The sequence below is a fragment of the Amblyomma maculatum genome, chromosome 4, assembly GCF_055883805.1.
Source record: "Amblyomma maculatum isolate TAMU_Amacu chromosome 4, ASM5588380v1, whole genome shotgun sequence".
In the NCBI taxonomy this organism is placed as follows: Eukaryota; Metazoa; Arthropoda; class Arachnida; order Ixodida; family Ixodidae; genus Amblyomma; species Amblyomma maculatum.
Window position 1 is genome coordinate 12,166,726 of NC_139347.1, and position 16,346 is coordinate 12,183,071.

At 45.5% G+C, this 16,346-nt stretch overlaps 1 protein-coding gene across 1 annotated transcript in view; it reads left to right on the forward strand.

Annotated features, from left to right (window-relative positions):
- The first annotated feature begins 7,921 nt into the window (after nt 1-7,921).
- LOC146190303 (guanylate cyclase soluble subunit beta-1-like) overlaps nt 7,922-16,346 on the forward strand; it is a 39,999-nt gene continuing 31,574 nt past the window's right edge. Inside the window, exons 1-4 of the mRNA XM_084599784.1 lie at nt 7,922-7,944; nt 8,761-8,864; nt 11,247-11,486; nt 13,335-13,500. Coding sequence (XP_084455910.1) covers nt 7,937-7,944; nt 8,761-8,864; nt 11,247-11,486; nt 13,335-13,500 — 518 coding nt within the window. The 5' untranslated portion in view covers nt 7,922-7,936. The remainder of the gene's footprint in view (nt 7,945-8,760; nt 8,865-11,246; nt 11,487-13,334; nt 13,501-16,346) is intronic.

Consider the following 16,346-nt stretch of genomic DNA (forward strand, 5'->3'; position numbering starts at 1 on the left):
GAATTGGTATCCTCAGGCACATAAAACAGAACCTCCTGCTCAGGGGAGTCCTCTAACAGTCCAGACGGAAGGGAACTGTTAATGCAGAGCTCTCTGGAGCGACAGTCCACCGCAGCGCCACACATTCGCAAAAGATCAAAACCGAGAATCACGTCATGCGTACATCACCAAAGCACTGCAAACACCGCTGTGAATATCGCTCCGCCAATGCACACCGTAGCACTGCACATTCCTAATGGGTACAACGACTCACCACCTGCGCCGCCATGAAATTTGAAATTTCTGTCTCATATAAGTATAATTTTGCGGCCTAAGCACTTCTTAAACTGTAAAATAATAACAGAATAGATGCACCGGTATCCATAAAGACATTGTCGCCACGCCGTCGATAAGCACAAAAACAGTGTCCTTTAACATTATAACTGATGGAGAAATTTCTATAGGCAGAGCAGTCTCCAGCGGCCGCGCTGACTAGTTTTCCAGCACATGTGGTATAGACCGCCGTCTTCGCCGTGGTGACGAAAGCGGCGCGCAGAAGACGCAGGCGGTGTTGAGAAGCTGCGGTCGGAAACAGAAGAGTGACTGCATGGTCCATCCGTCTGCGGAAAGTCGTATGGAGGTGTAGGCCATTGTCAAGAACCGTAGAAACGGTTACGTGGCTGCGCTTGGTTGACGGGGCGATCGTAGCGGTTTAGTGGATGACTGCGGCAGTAACGAGCGATGCGCCCCTCAATGCCACAACGGTGGCAGACGGGGGCTGTGCGGCGAAAACCTTGTTCTCTGGAAGGCTCCAAGGAGGCAGGAGTCATTTGTTAATCGAACATATCCGCAGGTCTTCGGGTTGGACGCCGGGAATAGCGGGCAGGTGGTGGTGACGCACGGAACTCAAAACGCGGTTCGTAGTACTGGGAGTAGTGAGGCGTACGAGAGTCGTAGCGAGACGGATGATTATAGCTATGGACCCTAGCCGTTAGGCTCTAGACGTGACCGTGTGCCACAATGACGGAGTTCATCCCGGGCATCAATGGAGCCTCTGGAAGAGCGGTAAGATCAACCGGCACTAATGGTGTATGTACACCGTGTAGACGGCTCGAACCGCTTCAGTTCCTCACGAACTATTTGCGGGATTGTCGATGACAAGTCCGTGAAGCTATTTTCAATACTAGCCACAGTTGGAACTTTGGCTAGTCCCCCAAACCTTGGGGTTATGCAACGAGTCTTCAATGTCTCAAAAGTGCGGAAGTGACAAATGAGATTAGAAACGGCGTCCAGTTCATCTTTTGCTATCAAGAAATTGTAAACATCGTCAGCGATGCCTTTCAGCAAATCTCCTACATTATCTTCCTCAATAATTTGAACATTCGTTGCGTTACATAGCTTCGAGACTTCCTCTACATGCGTCATCCAGGTTTCTCCCGGTAGCTGAGCCCTGTGTGCGTGCAGCTGTACAGAGCATTTTTTCTTTTTTTTCACGTAAGGCAATAGCCAAAGCACAGACGCTTTTCGGTGACAGAATGCCCCCAGGTTGTCAGAGTCCTCATGGTTTTAGAACCAGACTAACACGGTATTTGTCAGGAAGAAAACCACGTTGGTTAGCTTAGCGGCGGCATCGCATCGGTTGTAGCGGCTCACCCGTTGGTAGTAGGTCAGCCACTCGCCATCGTCCTGGCTCGCCTCTCCTGCGAAAGTCCGAGACTCCCGATAGTGTGGCGCGGAACCAGCTCCAGCGCTGGTAGGCTGGTCTCCAACCCGGATTGTAGCGTCACCTTGAGTTGCTGGCGGATCATCGGCAGGTTGCATGGCGGTAGTCATTGGTTCAAGGTCCACAAGCTGGCGACTTCTACGATGCTTCAGTCCTAACTGTGTTGAATTTAGCGCCTGGATGATTAACCCACAGCTCCACCACAACGTCACGCCCGCAACGTAACCACGAAGACCTTCTGAAGAGTTTGTCAAGGGAGGTTCACACAACCAGCGGGCAGTGACGCAGGCAACACAAGCCAAGGTAGTTGTTGTTGTTGACTAAATAACATATGCTACATAGCCACAGAGGGGAATCGGCAAAGAATTGGATACCACAAATATTTTTGAAGTATACTTTCATGTAATAAAAAAAAAGATCCAACGGAGGGCGCACACCTCGAACTCGTCTTCTTCCTTTTTCTGGCGTTTCCGAACACTTCCCGTTTTCGTTGGGCCTTGTGCCTTCAGGAGTACAATTTTTCAGTAGTTATAAGTCTGGCCAGTTGCATCGAGACGCCGATTGCCTGTCCCGTCATCCAGTCGACCCGCCAAGCCAACCTGAATGTGACAATGACGCTTGCGTGCTCTCTATTTCAGATTTCTCCAACATTCGTCATGAGCAACGCCAGGACCCTCAGCTTCGCGAAATTATCAATCGCCTCACCGCCGATCGCCATGACCCTTCCCTTCGTTTGTTTGTGCTCCACGACGGCACCTTATACCGCCACAATATGCGACCTGATGGCCCCGACCTTCTACTAGTAGTCCCTCAGCACCTACGCTCAGCCGTCGTTCAACAGCTTCACGACGTTCCTAGAGCGGGTCATTTAGGCGTCTCTCGCACATACGACAGTGTGCGTCGTCAGTTCTTTTGGCCAGGTCTATAACGCGCAGTCCGCCGTTACGTAGCTGCATGGGACCGCTGTCAACGCCGGAAAAAGCCATCAGTTTTACCAGCTGGATTTCTGCAGCCAATCGACATCCCCATAGACCTATTTTCTCGAGTGGGTCTGGATCTTGTAGGGCCTTTTCCACTGTCCGCATCGGGGAACAAATGGATTGCGGTGGCCACTAATTACACCACACGCTACGCGGTCACACGAGCAATACCAACCAGTTGTGCAACTGATGTCGCTGCTTTCCTCTTTAACGACGTTATACTCGTCAATGGAGCTCCCCGCCAACTGCTCACCGACCGTGGTTGTTGCTTTCTGGCTCTTATAGTCGACGAGATCCTACGGCTGTGCAACGTTCGTCATTCTTTCACGACTGCCCACCATCCACAGACGAACGGGCTTACCGAGCGCCTTAACCGGACACTGACTGACATGTTGTCTATGTACGTTTCTGATGACCACCACGACTGGGACAAAACGCTGCCATTTGTGACATTCGCTTACAATTCGTCGCGTCACGACACTACCTACTACTCCCCCTTCTATCTTCTATACGGCCGTGAACCTCTGCTTCCTTTTGACAGCCCGCTCCTGCCCGCGCCACTGCCCGCTTCTTCTTCCTTGTCGTCCGTAACAATATTATCAATTCCAAGAATCAGGCTCAACTAACTCAATAGCTTGCGCATGCCAACAGAATTCTCTGTGAGCTAACTTCGATAGCCCTTTTTCCGCTGCAAAAATTAGTAATGCTTTATTGGCGACCTGAGGAAAACGTTCTGCCACCTACGTGTCTAACACGTATCTTGATCTAATGCGCGTTGGGATTGCAACGTAAACACTCAGGTCGCACGCGCACACTTCCTGGTGCTGTATGTTGCACCCTCTATTTCAACCTTTATCATTTTTTTAGCCCAAACGTTACAAAGCCAAGCACTGTGTCCTTGCCGCCCCACCAGAATGTCTCCCGTTATCGCAACCAATTTTAATTCTTTCTGCGCAAGTATACTCAATGAAGTTTATTGTGAACATATCGACTATTGCTATCAATTTTAGAGGTTTTTACAATGCCGTTCATATTGTTACGTGGTGGCATGATAAGCGATGAAACACAGCGACACAACAGAAACAGAACGACGTGATGACATTTCGATGAAATATGCTTTAATGGCCAGCGGGCCTGGCGCGAGCGCTCCGCCCCGCGCCACTGCCTGCTTCTTCATCTTCGTAGCACTATCCGGGGCCACCGAGCGATCGTCCCGATCGATTGCTAGAAATCAATTGCATGAAGTGATGATGAACACAGACTGTATTAGGACATGAAACGCTGGACATCACAGTGAATGTGAAGATGGGATGAGTGCTTGCCCCGTAGCATCAGGTCCAATCTTCACCGTTCGCCGAAGGCCAAGGCTCATGGACACGCCGAACGGCTTGGGCGGGGGTGCTGTCTTCGCTCGAGTGGTCGTGAGGTCGCTTCGTCGTAGGGTCGGTCGGGTCGGCTTTGAGCTCTTCCTGGTCGTCATGTGTTGTGGTCAGGGCTGGGGACGGGGCTGGGGAGAGCGGCTGGTCGGGTCTGAGCACGAAGGGCTGGGGTAAAGCTGGGCGGCGATCTCCACGGGCTCTCGGCCGATGGACCCGGCGTACGGTTGGCTTCAACAGGGAAGGCGAGGATGGGGATGAACCGCACCTCCAACCAAATGTTACGTGGTGGCATGATAAGCGATGGAACACGGCGACACAACAGAAACAGAACGACGTGATGACATGACGATGAAATAGCTTTAATGGCCAGCAGGCCTGGCGCGAGCACTCCGCCCCGCGCCACTGCCTGCTTCTTCATCTTCGTAGCAATATATTAAATGCTGATTTTCTAAAATGAGGTGAACTTTTCAAAACTGTGCTGTACTGTGAAAATAGTTTTTTTAAAAAAGCAGGTGCGTTGATAAGGTCCTTTTCATTAACTGCGTGAGCCGATGTGTCCTCGCTGGAGTGGTCACAAATACAGGGTTACTTGACATCAGGCAACTTTAGCAGAGTATATTTTTGCCCGTTCATTAGAAACCTTAGGATGACAGTAGAAGCCATGTGCACCTAAACAGATGCTTAGACTTGCACTTTGGTCAATATGCATAATAATCACATACTGCGTGTCAAGTGTGGTCTACGAAGGAGCGGAAGAAAACACACGAGGGGAGCACAAAAAAAAAGGACGGAAGACTTATAAAACCTTACAAATAGCATGATATTAACCAGCATAAACGTAACGCGAACTCGCGAAGGTATGCGATACTCAGTTTGATGGTGTTGTGCGAAAGAACGCAAAAAGAAACTACAGCACGCATCACCAGTTACAGGGACGAACTAGGGGTTGAAATGACCGACTGGGGCAAGGGGAGAGGATCATACAGCAATGCTTTTCAGGTTATAGTCGTGGTATGAAACTACTGATGCAATAGACATTCATTGCGCGTAATATTGTTGAAATGTATAGAAAATGTATGCCTAATTGTATAGATAAGCGTTTATTACTACAATATTGGGGAAGTCGGACTATTTTTATCAGGGAAAGCAAATAAATGAGAACGCTCAATTATATTCCTCCCCCCCCCCCTCATCAAAAATATTTTCAAGATGTGCGTAAGTCTCGTTAGGTACAGTAATGCGAAAGCAGGGGGCGGCAGAAAGTTAGGTGGGCGGATGAGGTTCAGAAATTTGCAGGGGTCAAGTAGATGCAGCTAGCATAGGGGCAATGTATTTAGATAAATATTTGGGAGAGGCCTTCGCCCTACAATGGGTATAGTCCGTCTGGTGATGAATGCGAAAACATTGCGAGATCTGTGATGCCGCATGGTGGACTCACCTGATTATACACGAGCGAATCACGGCCGCACTCGACCATATGAATTATGTGTATGGTGTATTCACCCAGGATAAACGAAGAAGCAGCGCAAGTAGAACTTCGTGAAAACGACGATTCTTGCTGCGCAGCACGAAATTTATTTGCAGTTTTACACGAGCCGTGATTGACTGCGGCAATAGAGCAAAAATGTGGCTTGATGGACCCCAGCATTCAAATTTGATGTGCACATTGCGCATACAATACTCTAATCATGCTCTTGCTCTCCGGGTCAGGTTTCTTTGTTTTGTGTCGATCTCGAAAAAGGAATCGACCGTGTTCGCCACTTGTTACTTTTTGATCTAATAGAGTGGTCGAACTTTGATTGTATTGCTCAAAATGGGAGCAGTATTGCTGCAGAAAGTGTTCGACCCGCTTTATTGTAAATCGGTGCCACTGACGCCCTGTAGAAATCCACTTTTCTCTGAAGCAAGGCTGTAAGATGTCTCCAGTGCTCTTTGCCCTTCACCTCGGACCACTTTCTTGAGTGTTCTACTTAACAGTAATATCCACGGCTTCTCTGTTCTTGGCAATCAAGTCAAAGTGCTTGCATATGGTGATGATCTTGCTTCCCAGCACCGAAAATGTTGTATCCGCTATATAACAATTTGGCATCGTCTCTGGCCTTCAAATGAATTGCTCCAGAAATTTTGGCCTTTTATTTATATTTGTGGAGATCAACGCCGCCCCTACATGCAGGATAGGAATGGCCAGGCGTGCCGCAAAAATATCTGGCCGTTCCATTGCATGCATTTAAGTAAAGTGCACTTTACTGGTGAAGGGAGGGTCTGGCTGTTCGGCGTTATACTGTTGTCCCCCATCGGCTTTCAATATTTGGTCAGGCCTTCGCCTTCAACGTGATTTTGTCGACAAAAGTTTATTATCTGCTTCAAGTTCTCCACTGCGAAATACATTATATCCAGCGCATTCACGAAATATCGGCAATCTTTATTTGGTTATTTGGTCCTCAAATCATGATCCGATCCGACGTGGTAACCTTTTCAGGCCTGTATGTGAGGCGAGTTCCCCATTTCTCCTTTCGCGATTTTTCCCGCCCCTTAATCACATTTTTAGAGCACTCATGCAAGTTTCTTTACTAGCATTTATGCAGGAAATTCATGCGTCGGTGCGGTTCTTCACTGTCCGGTTTTCGAATGAGTTTTAATAACGTGTTTCGCACTAGACTTTATAGAAAAAATTTATAACAATTTCCTTTCCACCCCCAACGTATCGTTCTCTGTACCTTGGCCTTAAGGGCCTTGATGTCGTGAATCGAGTGCTCATATCTCAATTTTTCGGTGCAGGAAAATGTTTTGCTTTAAATTCCACGCCGAAGCTCTCCCTGTGAACACATGGCTCCAGAGGAAAATCAAGTTTTGTATCCTTTATTAGTATGCCATCTGCGTGATTTGCCTGAAACAATTGAACACATTAATTGCAAAGAGGCAATTTTCGGGGGGAGGATAGGGGGGAGGGGGGGGGGGCGCTACAAAGAACACTCAAGAAAGATTTTGTTCTAAATTAGCACGATCTGCGATACCTTATATATACTCAACCTGAATATAAATCATATGACATCATCATCATCAGCAGCAGCAACAGCAGCAGCAGCAGCAGCAGCAGCAGCAGCAGCAGCAGCAGCAGCAGCCTGATTATACCCACTGCGGGCGAAGGCCTCTCCCATATTTCTCCACTTAACCCGGTTCTGTGCTAGCTGCATCCACTTGACATCTGCGCAATCATATGACATAATTCTCCTTATTGGCATCCGTATTTTGTAGGAGGCGCGTGTTTGATCGCAATGCTGAATCTGTTGCTCCTTAGCCAGGTTATGCTCCAACGTAAGGACAGTTATGAGAATAGTCAGTTTCAACCAGACTAGCTCCTGCTATTGAGATTAGATAATGCAGCTCACCAATAGCTGAGCGTTTTATGCACAGTCTGTATGTTTAAGTTTTTTGTACATAAACAAATATTATAAACACCGTGCATGAAAAGACACGGCGATAGTGCACTGCTCTTGCTCCTTGGCCAGAGAATATCTGCTCGTTCTGGCATGGGTCAAGACCCGGTGTCGGGAGTAATTTTCTCTTCATCGAAAGTTTCTGTGCGCACGCGCCGTGCACAATTCATACCCACAGATATTATCAGGAAATTCTGTCCTTGCCACTCAAGAACCAAGAAATGATGTCGCATTCAAGCGAAATTCTGGGTTTAATGTCCTACATTTGTCCGTAAATACAGTCATCTTAGTCATTTTTGTAGATTTCAAAAAGAAAACAAAAGCATTGACATAATCTGTAATACAAATACTATCTTTTCCGTTTCATTGCAGTACGGATTTATCCACTGTGCTCTGGAGGACCTCGTGACAAAAAAGTTCGGCGCGGACACATGGAAGATGCTTCTGTAAGCGTTTCTCACATAAATAGTATTGTATGTTCGCCTTTGCAGATCACTTATCCGTCTTATTTTCTTTCAATACAAGGAATATATATGAGTATTGATTTCTTCTATAATTAGTCACTGACAAGGCCAAAAGCTTAAGAGTTTCCTACATGTGCGGTCCAGCTGCAGTAAATTGGCTTGGCTTCTCGCTTTACTTTGTTCTCTAAAGACATTGCAATGACGAATTCTCGTTTCTTATTTTCGTATTTTGATTCCTTACTTTAACCTGAAAATGACATAACACTAACCCTAGGGTACTTTCTATTCCTTGAAACAGCATAAGTAAGGACAGTTCTTGTTTTGCGTGTGTGTGTGGGAGAAAAAGCTGCAGGATGATTTTTTACCACCAAAAGAGTAACTGGCATATGCGTCCTTCCTCCAACAGGGGGCGGTACGCAGGATATAAGCTTAAAAAAAAGAAAAGGTTTTTACAAAAATACCATTTTCATTTCTTTGAATGTGGTGAAAGGTACATTACGTTAAGCCCCTTTCAGAAGCAAATACCATTTTATTTTTATTTCTGGATGATTCAACTGGTACATATTTTTCTGAGACTCCGTAGTACACTTTTAGGCAGAACGGAAACAAATTAAATGGTACACTTGTCGTTGTTCTGATGCTTATTTTTGCAGCTTTCACTTCACTGTACACAAGCAGCTCGACGATGAAAACAAAGAACATGCGGATTTTCTTGTTGCCATGATTTATGCTGACAGCCATTAATATAGCCTCAACTTCACGTACATAAGGTGCCTCTCTACGTTCAATCGGCTGCAGGGAAAAGTCCGGCATCACGATGCACGGGGCCTCCTTTCTAATGCACAAGGTGTACACGGATGATATGACGCTGAAGCTGGTGGCCGCTGCCTGTGAAGTGCTCGGTGAGTAGCGGTTTTTTTACCTATATAAACGAAATCGCTCGTCAAAGTTCTTCTTTTGAAAAGGAAAGCTTTAACCAGAAATTATTACCAGAACAAATGAAGTGTCATTATAGGCAGGGCCACACCGCTGATAAAATTAGTAGCAGCGATTTCTAACGGTGTACTCCGGCAAATTATCGGAAAAAACGCAAAGAGAAGTGAAAGCCTTCTCGTGCTCATATATTTCGCGCTACCATGGAGGTGTCGAAGACAAAAAAAACATGAATAGTACGGTGAACCAGCCGATGTTAGAGATATGCTGACAGTACAGTAGCGAGTGAAAGACGGACAGAATAATATCTGTAACAGCTTGATAAAAGCAGCTCTTATCTCTGCGGTGTTTTCTCAACTAAACAACTCAGGACTCGAATTTAACATCGACGGCACACTGACGCCGTCAGAGTGCAGAAATGTCCAAAGATTTCGTCATGGAATGGTGTTTTCACTAAACTAAACAGAACGCCTTCCAAAGACTGCATTTTGTCGCATTTTGTCATCCGTATACATAGAGGTGTTCAACGACGTTCAAATGTTGGGTGGTTGAAGTACTACAAGAAATATTATCGGCCCACCGTCCGCCGACCGAACCACTTCATCTGGCACTGGTTTATAGCTTCGCTTCATTTTCGTTCTTCATGCACTGAATGACCACCCCTATGCATACATAGCATTCGAAATCTGACACTTACGGTCAAACAACTATTACAAAATCATCACAACTTATTAAAAGAGGCTGAGTGTAGTTGCGAGTAACTCAAATGAGTCTGTGGAGTACTCTAAGCTTATTACTCACCACAAATGTAATGCCTTCATTCACTCTAAATAGTTCTGTTGTGTAGTTTAAAGAACGAAGAGGTAAATTAAGCCTATTTGAGATCGCAACAAGCGAATATTATAAAGAGGGAGCGCGGTTGCTCTTTAAAATAATTGGACGACGGTCGATCGTACTTAAAGACGTCCGAGAGCCACTGTCGATGGCATCAAATGTAAACACAGCCGGAAATTTTGTCCACATTTAGGAACCGGTTTCTCGTGGTTTTTAACATTTTGTGTATTGCAACATAACAACCAACATACTCGCGATGGTCCATCGGTAGGCTTGTAGTTGCTAGCTGTTTTCAAAACCGAACCCTCTGATTTTCTGTAAGGCGAGTCGTTTTTTATAGTGCTCATTTTCAGCAGTTTTAGAAATAAAGTGCTCCGACGCTTCGAAAGCCTACACAAATCTAAGAAAATTATTTTACAATATACCACAGCAGTCTAACTTATTTTAAAATTTCAGTTCATTGGCCTATTCCGAGCTAGCGCAGGAAAAATATAAACGCATATTTTCGCTCGGCAAAGAAACTAATACCGCTGACATCAAGACTTGAATAACACAGTTTCAACCTATGCCTCATTGTAGAAGGTGTACCAGGAGGCCGGAATGAAAGCAGCCCTGGTTTCTTTCTTGTACGCTTTCGCCAAATATGTGCTTGCAGAATGTTTTTGCAAATCAGTATGGGTTTTCTTTGCAAGGTAAATTTAGAGTAAATTTGCTCCTGCTATAAATTTAAAGGCATACTTTTTACACACTGAGTGCTGTTTGCATTTTAAGGCAAACGAAAAATAACTAGTGGCCAATTCTATTTAAATACAAGAAGTCATGCTTTCATATTTTTGTCCTCATTGCAGTATCTCAGGAAGAATTAGTACTTAGTAGGTAGATGGTCATGTTGAATATTTTAGCGTCGTTTTCGCATATTCTATTGAATAATAGCCAACCACCTGTGAACAAACCAATGATAGGAAAGTAGCAGCGGAAACAAAACTCGGCACCGACATGTATGAAAACTGGAGCACTTATGTCAGCTCCGCTGTCGCTGCACCGAAGTGCCGACAGTACCCACTATTTGTCGCTGCGATGAGGGGGGCGTAGTAACGTTGCAGCTGGCGCGAGGACTTGCATTTCGTCTTCACTGCTATATTTTCATCATCAAGCACCTAGCATTGCCCAAGAAACAAGTTCGAACACTTTTGTCGAAACGTCTCGTTTCGACTGGCTCTTCGTCATCCCCATATCAGTAGGTATTACTTGTGTTCAAGTGCTTGGCAGCGGCAGTGCAGTTTTGATCGGTTAAAATGGTAGCGGCGAGAATTCACACCATGTAAGTTCTATCATACGTCCTTATTATTTTGACCATGCGCATATTGGTCTCGCAGATCTCTGAATCACGAGAAATTAAAATTCATTATTCACGTGAATGCACAATGCGTGAGGTCGTAACAAGCTTTAGTATAGAGCCACCAGATTACAACCGTTTTTACGGGGAATAAATTTGTTGTGGATTGCCCCATGCTCAGGTCTGGACCTCGACACGTGCCTGGAGGCTTTCGGCGAGCATTTCCTGTACTTCTGCCAGCAACATGGCTACGACCATATCCTGCGCGTGCTGGGCTCCAACATGGCCGACTTCCTGACCAACTTGGACAACCTACACGACCACCTGGCCTCCACCTACCCCGGAATGCGGGCACCCTCTTTCCGCGTGACTCCTGGACCGAGTGGGCAGATCATGCTGCACTACTACAGTGACAGGAAAGGTAACGCCCGCCTTTTAACGTTGTGGTGTGTTTCTATTTGAATCTAGGAGCGAATAACAGCGCAGCAATACACACGCTGTATTTAAAAAAACTGCATGATCTTGGTTGATACAAAATTCTGACTCACTAGCCACCTAAAGCTTGTTTAAACTGACCAAGAAATTTGTTTTGGCCATCGCCTTGAGAAAGCTTGCTGGGTGCTATTTTCGCACTGTGAGGACAACGCAGAGGGCTATGGAAAGGAAAATGGAAGGGGTAACATTAAGAGATAGGAAGCGTGCAGAGTGGGTCAGAGAAATAACTCAACTTACTGACATTCTAGTAGAAATAAAGAAGAAGAAATGGGCATGGACAGGACATGTAGTGCGAAGAGAGGATAACCGATGGTCAGATTACAAACTGGATTCCAAGTGAAAGAAAGCGTCTCAGGAGGCGGCACAAAATTAGGTGGGCGGATAAGGTTAAGAAGTTCGCAGAGGTCAAGTGGATGCAGCTAGTACAGAACTGGGTTAATTTGAGAAATATGGGAGAGGCCTTCGGCCTGCAATAGGTATACTCAGGCTGTTGATGATGCTCACATGCGGAAAGGCTGGTTCAGCACATTTTATTGTATTTGTTTCCTGGCAAGCTTAATGTTACCTGGAACGTAAGAAATATCAGCCGCATGTTAAAAAATCCGCTTCGTTATTAAACAAAATAGTATAGTTTTTATTAGTTCTTCGATGGTTCGTAGAAGACGTTTCACACAGTAAACGTTCTTACCGCGCATTCTATAGAAGATGTGCGGCTTGGATTTACACAGTAACATCTAACGGATATAGGGAAGGGCGGTTCAGTGCACCCAGAGGAAATTATCTTGTTGCCATATCTGGCAATATGTGACGAGATGACCAAGCCACTTTTTTCGAAGTGAAGTCGTGGGACCAGGAAGACTACGTTGTGCGAACAAATCTGAAGACACTTCCAACATTGGGATGACAAGCATTGAATAAACTAAGAAATATTCAGGTCTAGGTTTTCTCCCTTAACTAACTACGTTGCAGTCTAGACCTGCATTCTGAAGTCCTAACAGTTACGTTACCAAATAAGATTTCATTCGTCCAGTCAATAAATACCTGATTAGGACTACATATATAATTAAAGCCTTCTTGAATATTGCTTGGAATTTTGAGGTAAATTCGGAACATTAAACAATATAAAACAGTTTTCAAGGATATCGTGGGGAAGTGTTTACCTCCTCATTACGACTAAAAATAGTGCTTCTAAAGTTTAACTCTCGCATTATCTTGTTAAGACTGGAGTAAATACCCAGTGGTGGTACGTTTAGAGCATAATAACAGAAAACTACAAGCGTATTGAGAAGGACATGCAAATATGTAGATTTTTAATCCACGGTGAATAAAAACTCTAGAAATGAAGGGCATAAAAAATTGCATGGGGACAAAAATGCATTCTCTTCAATTTTCTGATTTGACTTCAGGGCTGTGTTTTGAAGCAGCTGATGGAGTTTCAATGAAACTGAATTGGTTGCGCTTAATTCATCAGGTCAAAATAACTTGAGAGCAGGTTCTGCTTCATTCGAGATATAATGTGCAAATGTAGTCCTAATATACGTACGTTGGACTGACAATGTTTGCTATGCGTCCGTCTCTCAAGGGAGTAAAGACTTTAAATTTCTGTTTGCAGCCGAACATTGTTTTGGCTCGAGGGGCACATGTGTTGCCGGGTTGACTTTTCAGTTTTTAGTAATTAGTTACAGGGACTTACGAAAGACACTAATGACCGGAGCGTCAATGTAGATTGAACGAACAATTTTTATATCCTGTTCTCCGCTTGCCATTTACGCAGGACTGCATCCAATCGTGTTAGGCATCGTCAAGGTGGTCGGCAAGGAGTTCTTCAACACTGAGGTCCGCGCTGACATTTCCGTTGTGTCAGAGTTTGGAGACAGGGCCCACGTTACCCTTGAGGTGACAGAGCATAACAAGGAAGGAAAAAGCTGCCTGCTGCCCAGGTAAGAAACGTATACATAAATAGGAGCGCACCTGCTTCCACGCATGTATTTTTGAAGTGGTGTATGATTGCAAAGGTTCAGATCACGCACACTAGCGGTAACTGGAATAGGCACTTTAGCACACAAGAATGAGGTTACCCAGAACGTATCAGCTACGTTCTTACTCATACCAATGATTCTGCCACACATTAGCTTCACGCGCGCTCATCAGCCAGACCTCTCTAATCTAGCTCACGTTTGGTTAATGCATTCTAGTCCCTGCAACGAGCTCAAGCAGATAGCACTTGGTACACCTTTCTTTCCCTTTTCAGACGGGTGGGTATTAAGCTAACGTTCCCTTCTCGATTAAAGTTGCGTTTGTTTTGCTTTTTAGGCTTAAACCTCAAAAAGGGATGTTAAATCGACCATTTACTTTGTTATGCTTTTCATGACTGAGGTGCTTGTGTATCTTTTCCTCTACTGATGCGATGACAGGTTTTGAAAGAGTACCGTCATGTGCCTGAATTGGCAACTACGACAATAGCGGAGCGCCTTATTTTGTTACCTATATCATACGCTCACATGTTCATTGCTCTTGATTTTGCGCATCTTTCTTAGTGGCCAGCACAGCCCAAAACGCGCGCGCGCACGCGAGCGCGTGTGTGCGTGTGTGCGTGTGTGTGCCTATGTGTGTGCGTGTGTACGTGTGTGTGCCTGTGTGTGTTCGTGCGTGAGTGCGTGTGCGTGTGTGAGTGTGAGTGTGTGTGTGCGTGTGTGTGTGCGTGTATGTGTGTGCGCGCGTGTGTGTGTGTGTGCGTGTGCGTGTGCGTGTGTTCGTGTGTGCGTGTGTGCGTGTGTGTGTGCGTGTGTGCGTGTGTGCGTGCGTGCGTGTGTGTGTGTGTGTGTGTGTGTGTGTGTGTGTGTGTGTGTGTGTGTGTGTGTGTGTGTGTGTGTGTGTGTGTGTGTGTGTGTGTGTGTGTGTGTGTGTGTGTGTGTGTGTGTGTGTGTGTGTGTGTGTGTGTGTGTGTGTGTGTGTGTGTGTGTGTGTGTGTGTGTGTGTGTGTGTGTGTGTGTGTGTGTGTGTGTGTGTGTGTGTGTGTGTGTGTGCGCGCGTGCTCCAGGTTCTTCGTTCTGTTGCTCTAAATTCGCTGCTACTATCATCAGCGGGCAATACAAATAATTTCAGCGCATGTCCTTGGCCTGAGCAACTACTTGCTTTGAATTCAGTCGGACTATATATAAGCATAAGAAAGCATTAACATGAGCACAAAAAAACGCACATTTAGCATCTGCCATCTCAATGTGTTGAAGAATGCTACCAATTTGTGGTATAAGCGGCAGAATTTAATATTGAGCATAAATTAACTTTGCCCTTTTTTATTGGGCGGTATCTCTACCTTGCTAGGGGTATTGCGGGTAGAATGCTACACTTTTTACTTCTTTAAACTAATTTTTCTAGTAAAGTTGGAGTCTTCTACGGAACGAGTGCACTTTGCGAAGGAGGCCAGCACATGTAGATATCCGATTAAATGAACCGGGGATAATTTTGAAATGGCCGCTGGTACGATACTTGCGCTAAATTTATATTGCAACTAATCAATAGGAGATGTCTTTGCGAAAATTCGAGCCAAATTTGAAAGTGTTGCAAGAGCCGATAATTGACAAATAATATTTAAAGGGTACTATTGGCAACCACCGCACGCAACCGATTTGGGCGACGCATCCCCTCGCAAACGTTCCGTAAGACGTCAGAGGGGCTTGATGCTTCCATCCGGTCTTTGGACACCCCCGTGCTATGCGGGCAGGATGAGGCGTGGCCGCGTGCTTCGGGAATTATTCTCTTTCGTTTTTCTTCAGGGCCGGCATGGGCTGCGTAGAGGGCGGAGGTAAAAAGCATTACATTTCATCACTCATATGTTCAATGCTAAAGAACCTAGCTTTAAATTTTTTGCCTTCCGGAAAGGATTGGAGGGAGACCTGGTGCTTGCACGCGTTCTCTAATTCCGGTGAATGGTTTTTGATGGACCATTTACGATCATATGAACGCGCAAGAAGTTTCCAGAACTCTTCAGCAGGTTACAGAGGCAGCCCATTGCTCCTTGACGTATTTTGTACACAATACACAAGCACCATGCCACGCGCAATTTGAATAAGAGCAGCACAAGAATTCTTGAAATTTCACCCATTCAAAAGGTTACAGACAGCGCTGATTTCAGGACGTCATTCTAAACGATGACCCGCGTAAATCTATTGTGTTGCTGTTGTTCACATAGCTCTCCTCCATAAAGGTCAAACGCCACGGAATATATGCTTCCAGAAGAATTCTACGCGCACAATTCACTTCATCGACTGGATTTCTCCATTTTGGGCCCTCGTTTTTCCGACCCGTTTTTCGGCGATGGATGAAGCTGAATCAGCGCTGCAGCTATTCGCCTAGCAATTTCTTTCCTTGATACTCGAAATCCACTAAAGCAACCGCGACAATTTCCTTGATTGAAATGTGGCGTGCTGCTATTACCCTGACTCTTATGCCCAAAAGCAAAAAATGCTCCTGTATGCAGCCATCGCAGATGAAACAAATAAAAGCTCTACCCTCCACAGGTCCGCAACGTTGTGAGCATACGTGCCCGTAGGCTTCGCTGCACCGGTGCGTAATTGCTAATTTTCATTTTTTTCTCACAAATTGCTGTTGAGTAAGCTCGCTCCACGTCTGACATTATGTTCCGTCCTAGGTAGCCAAGTATACATTAGGGCGCACGTAACGGAACCGCAGCATTTACACTAACCTTACCTCTTTAAATATTAATGAGCCCTCCCACCACATCCATGCTGGCTAATTTGGTTAATCTGCAGCAGCATCGTCTCGC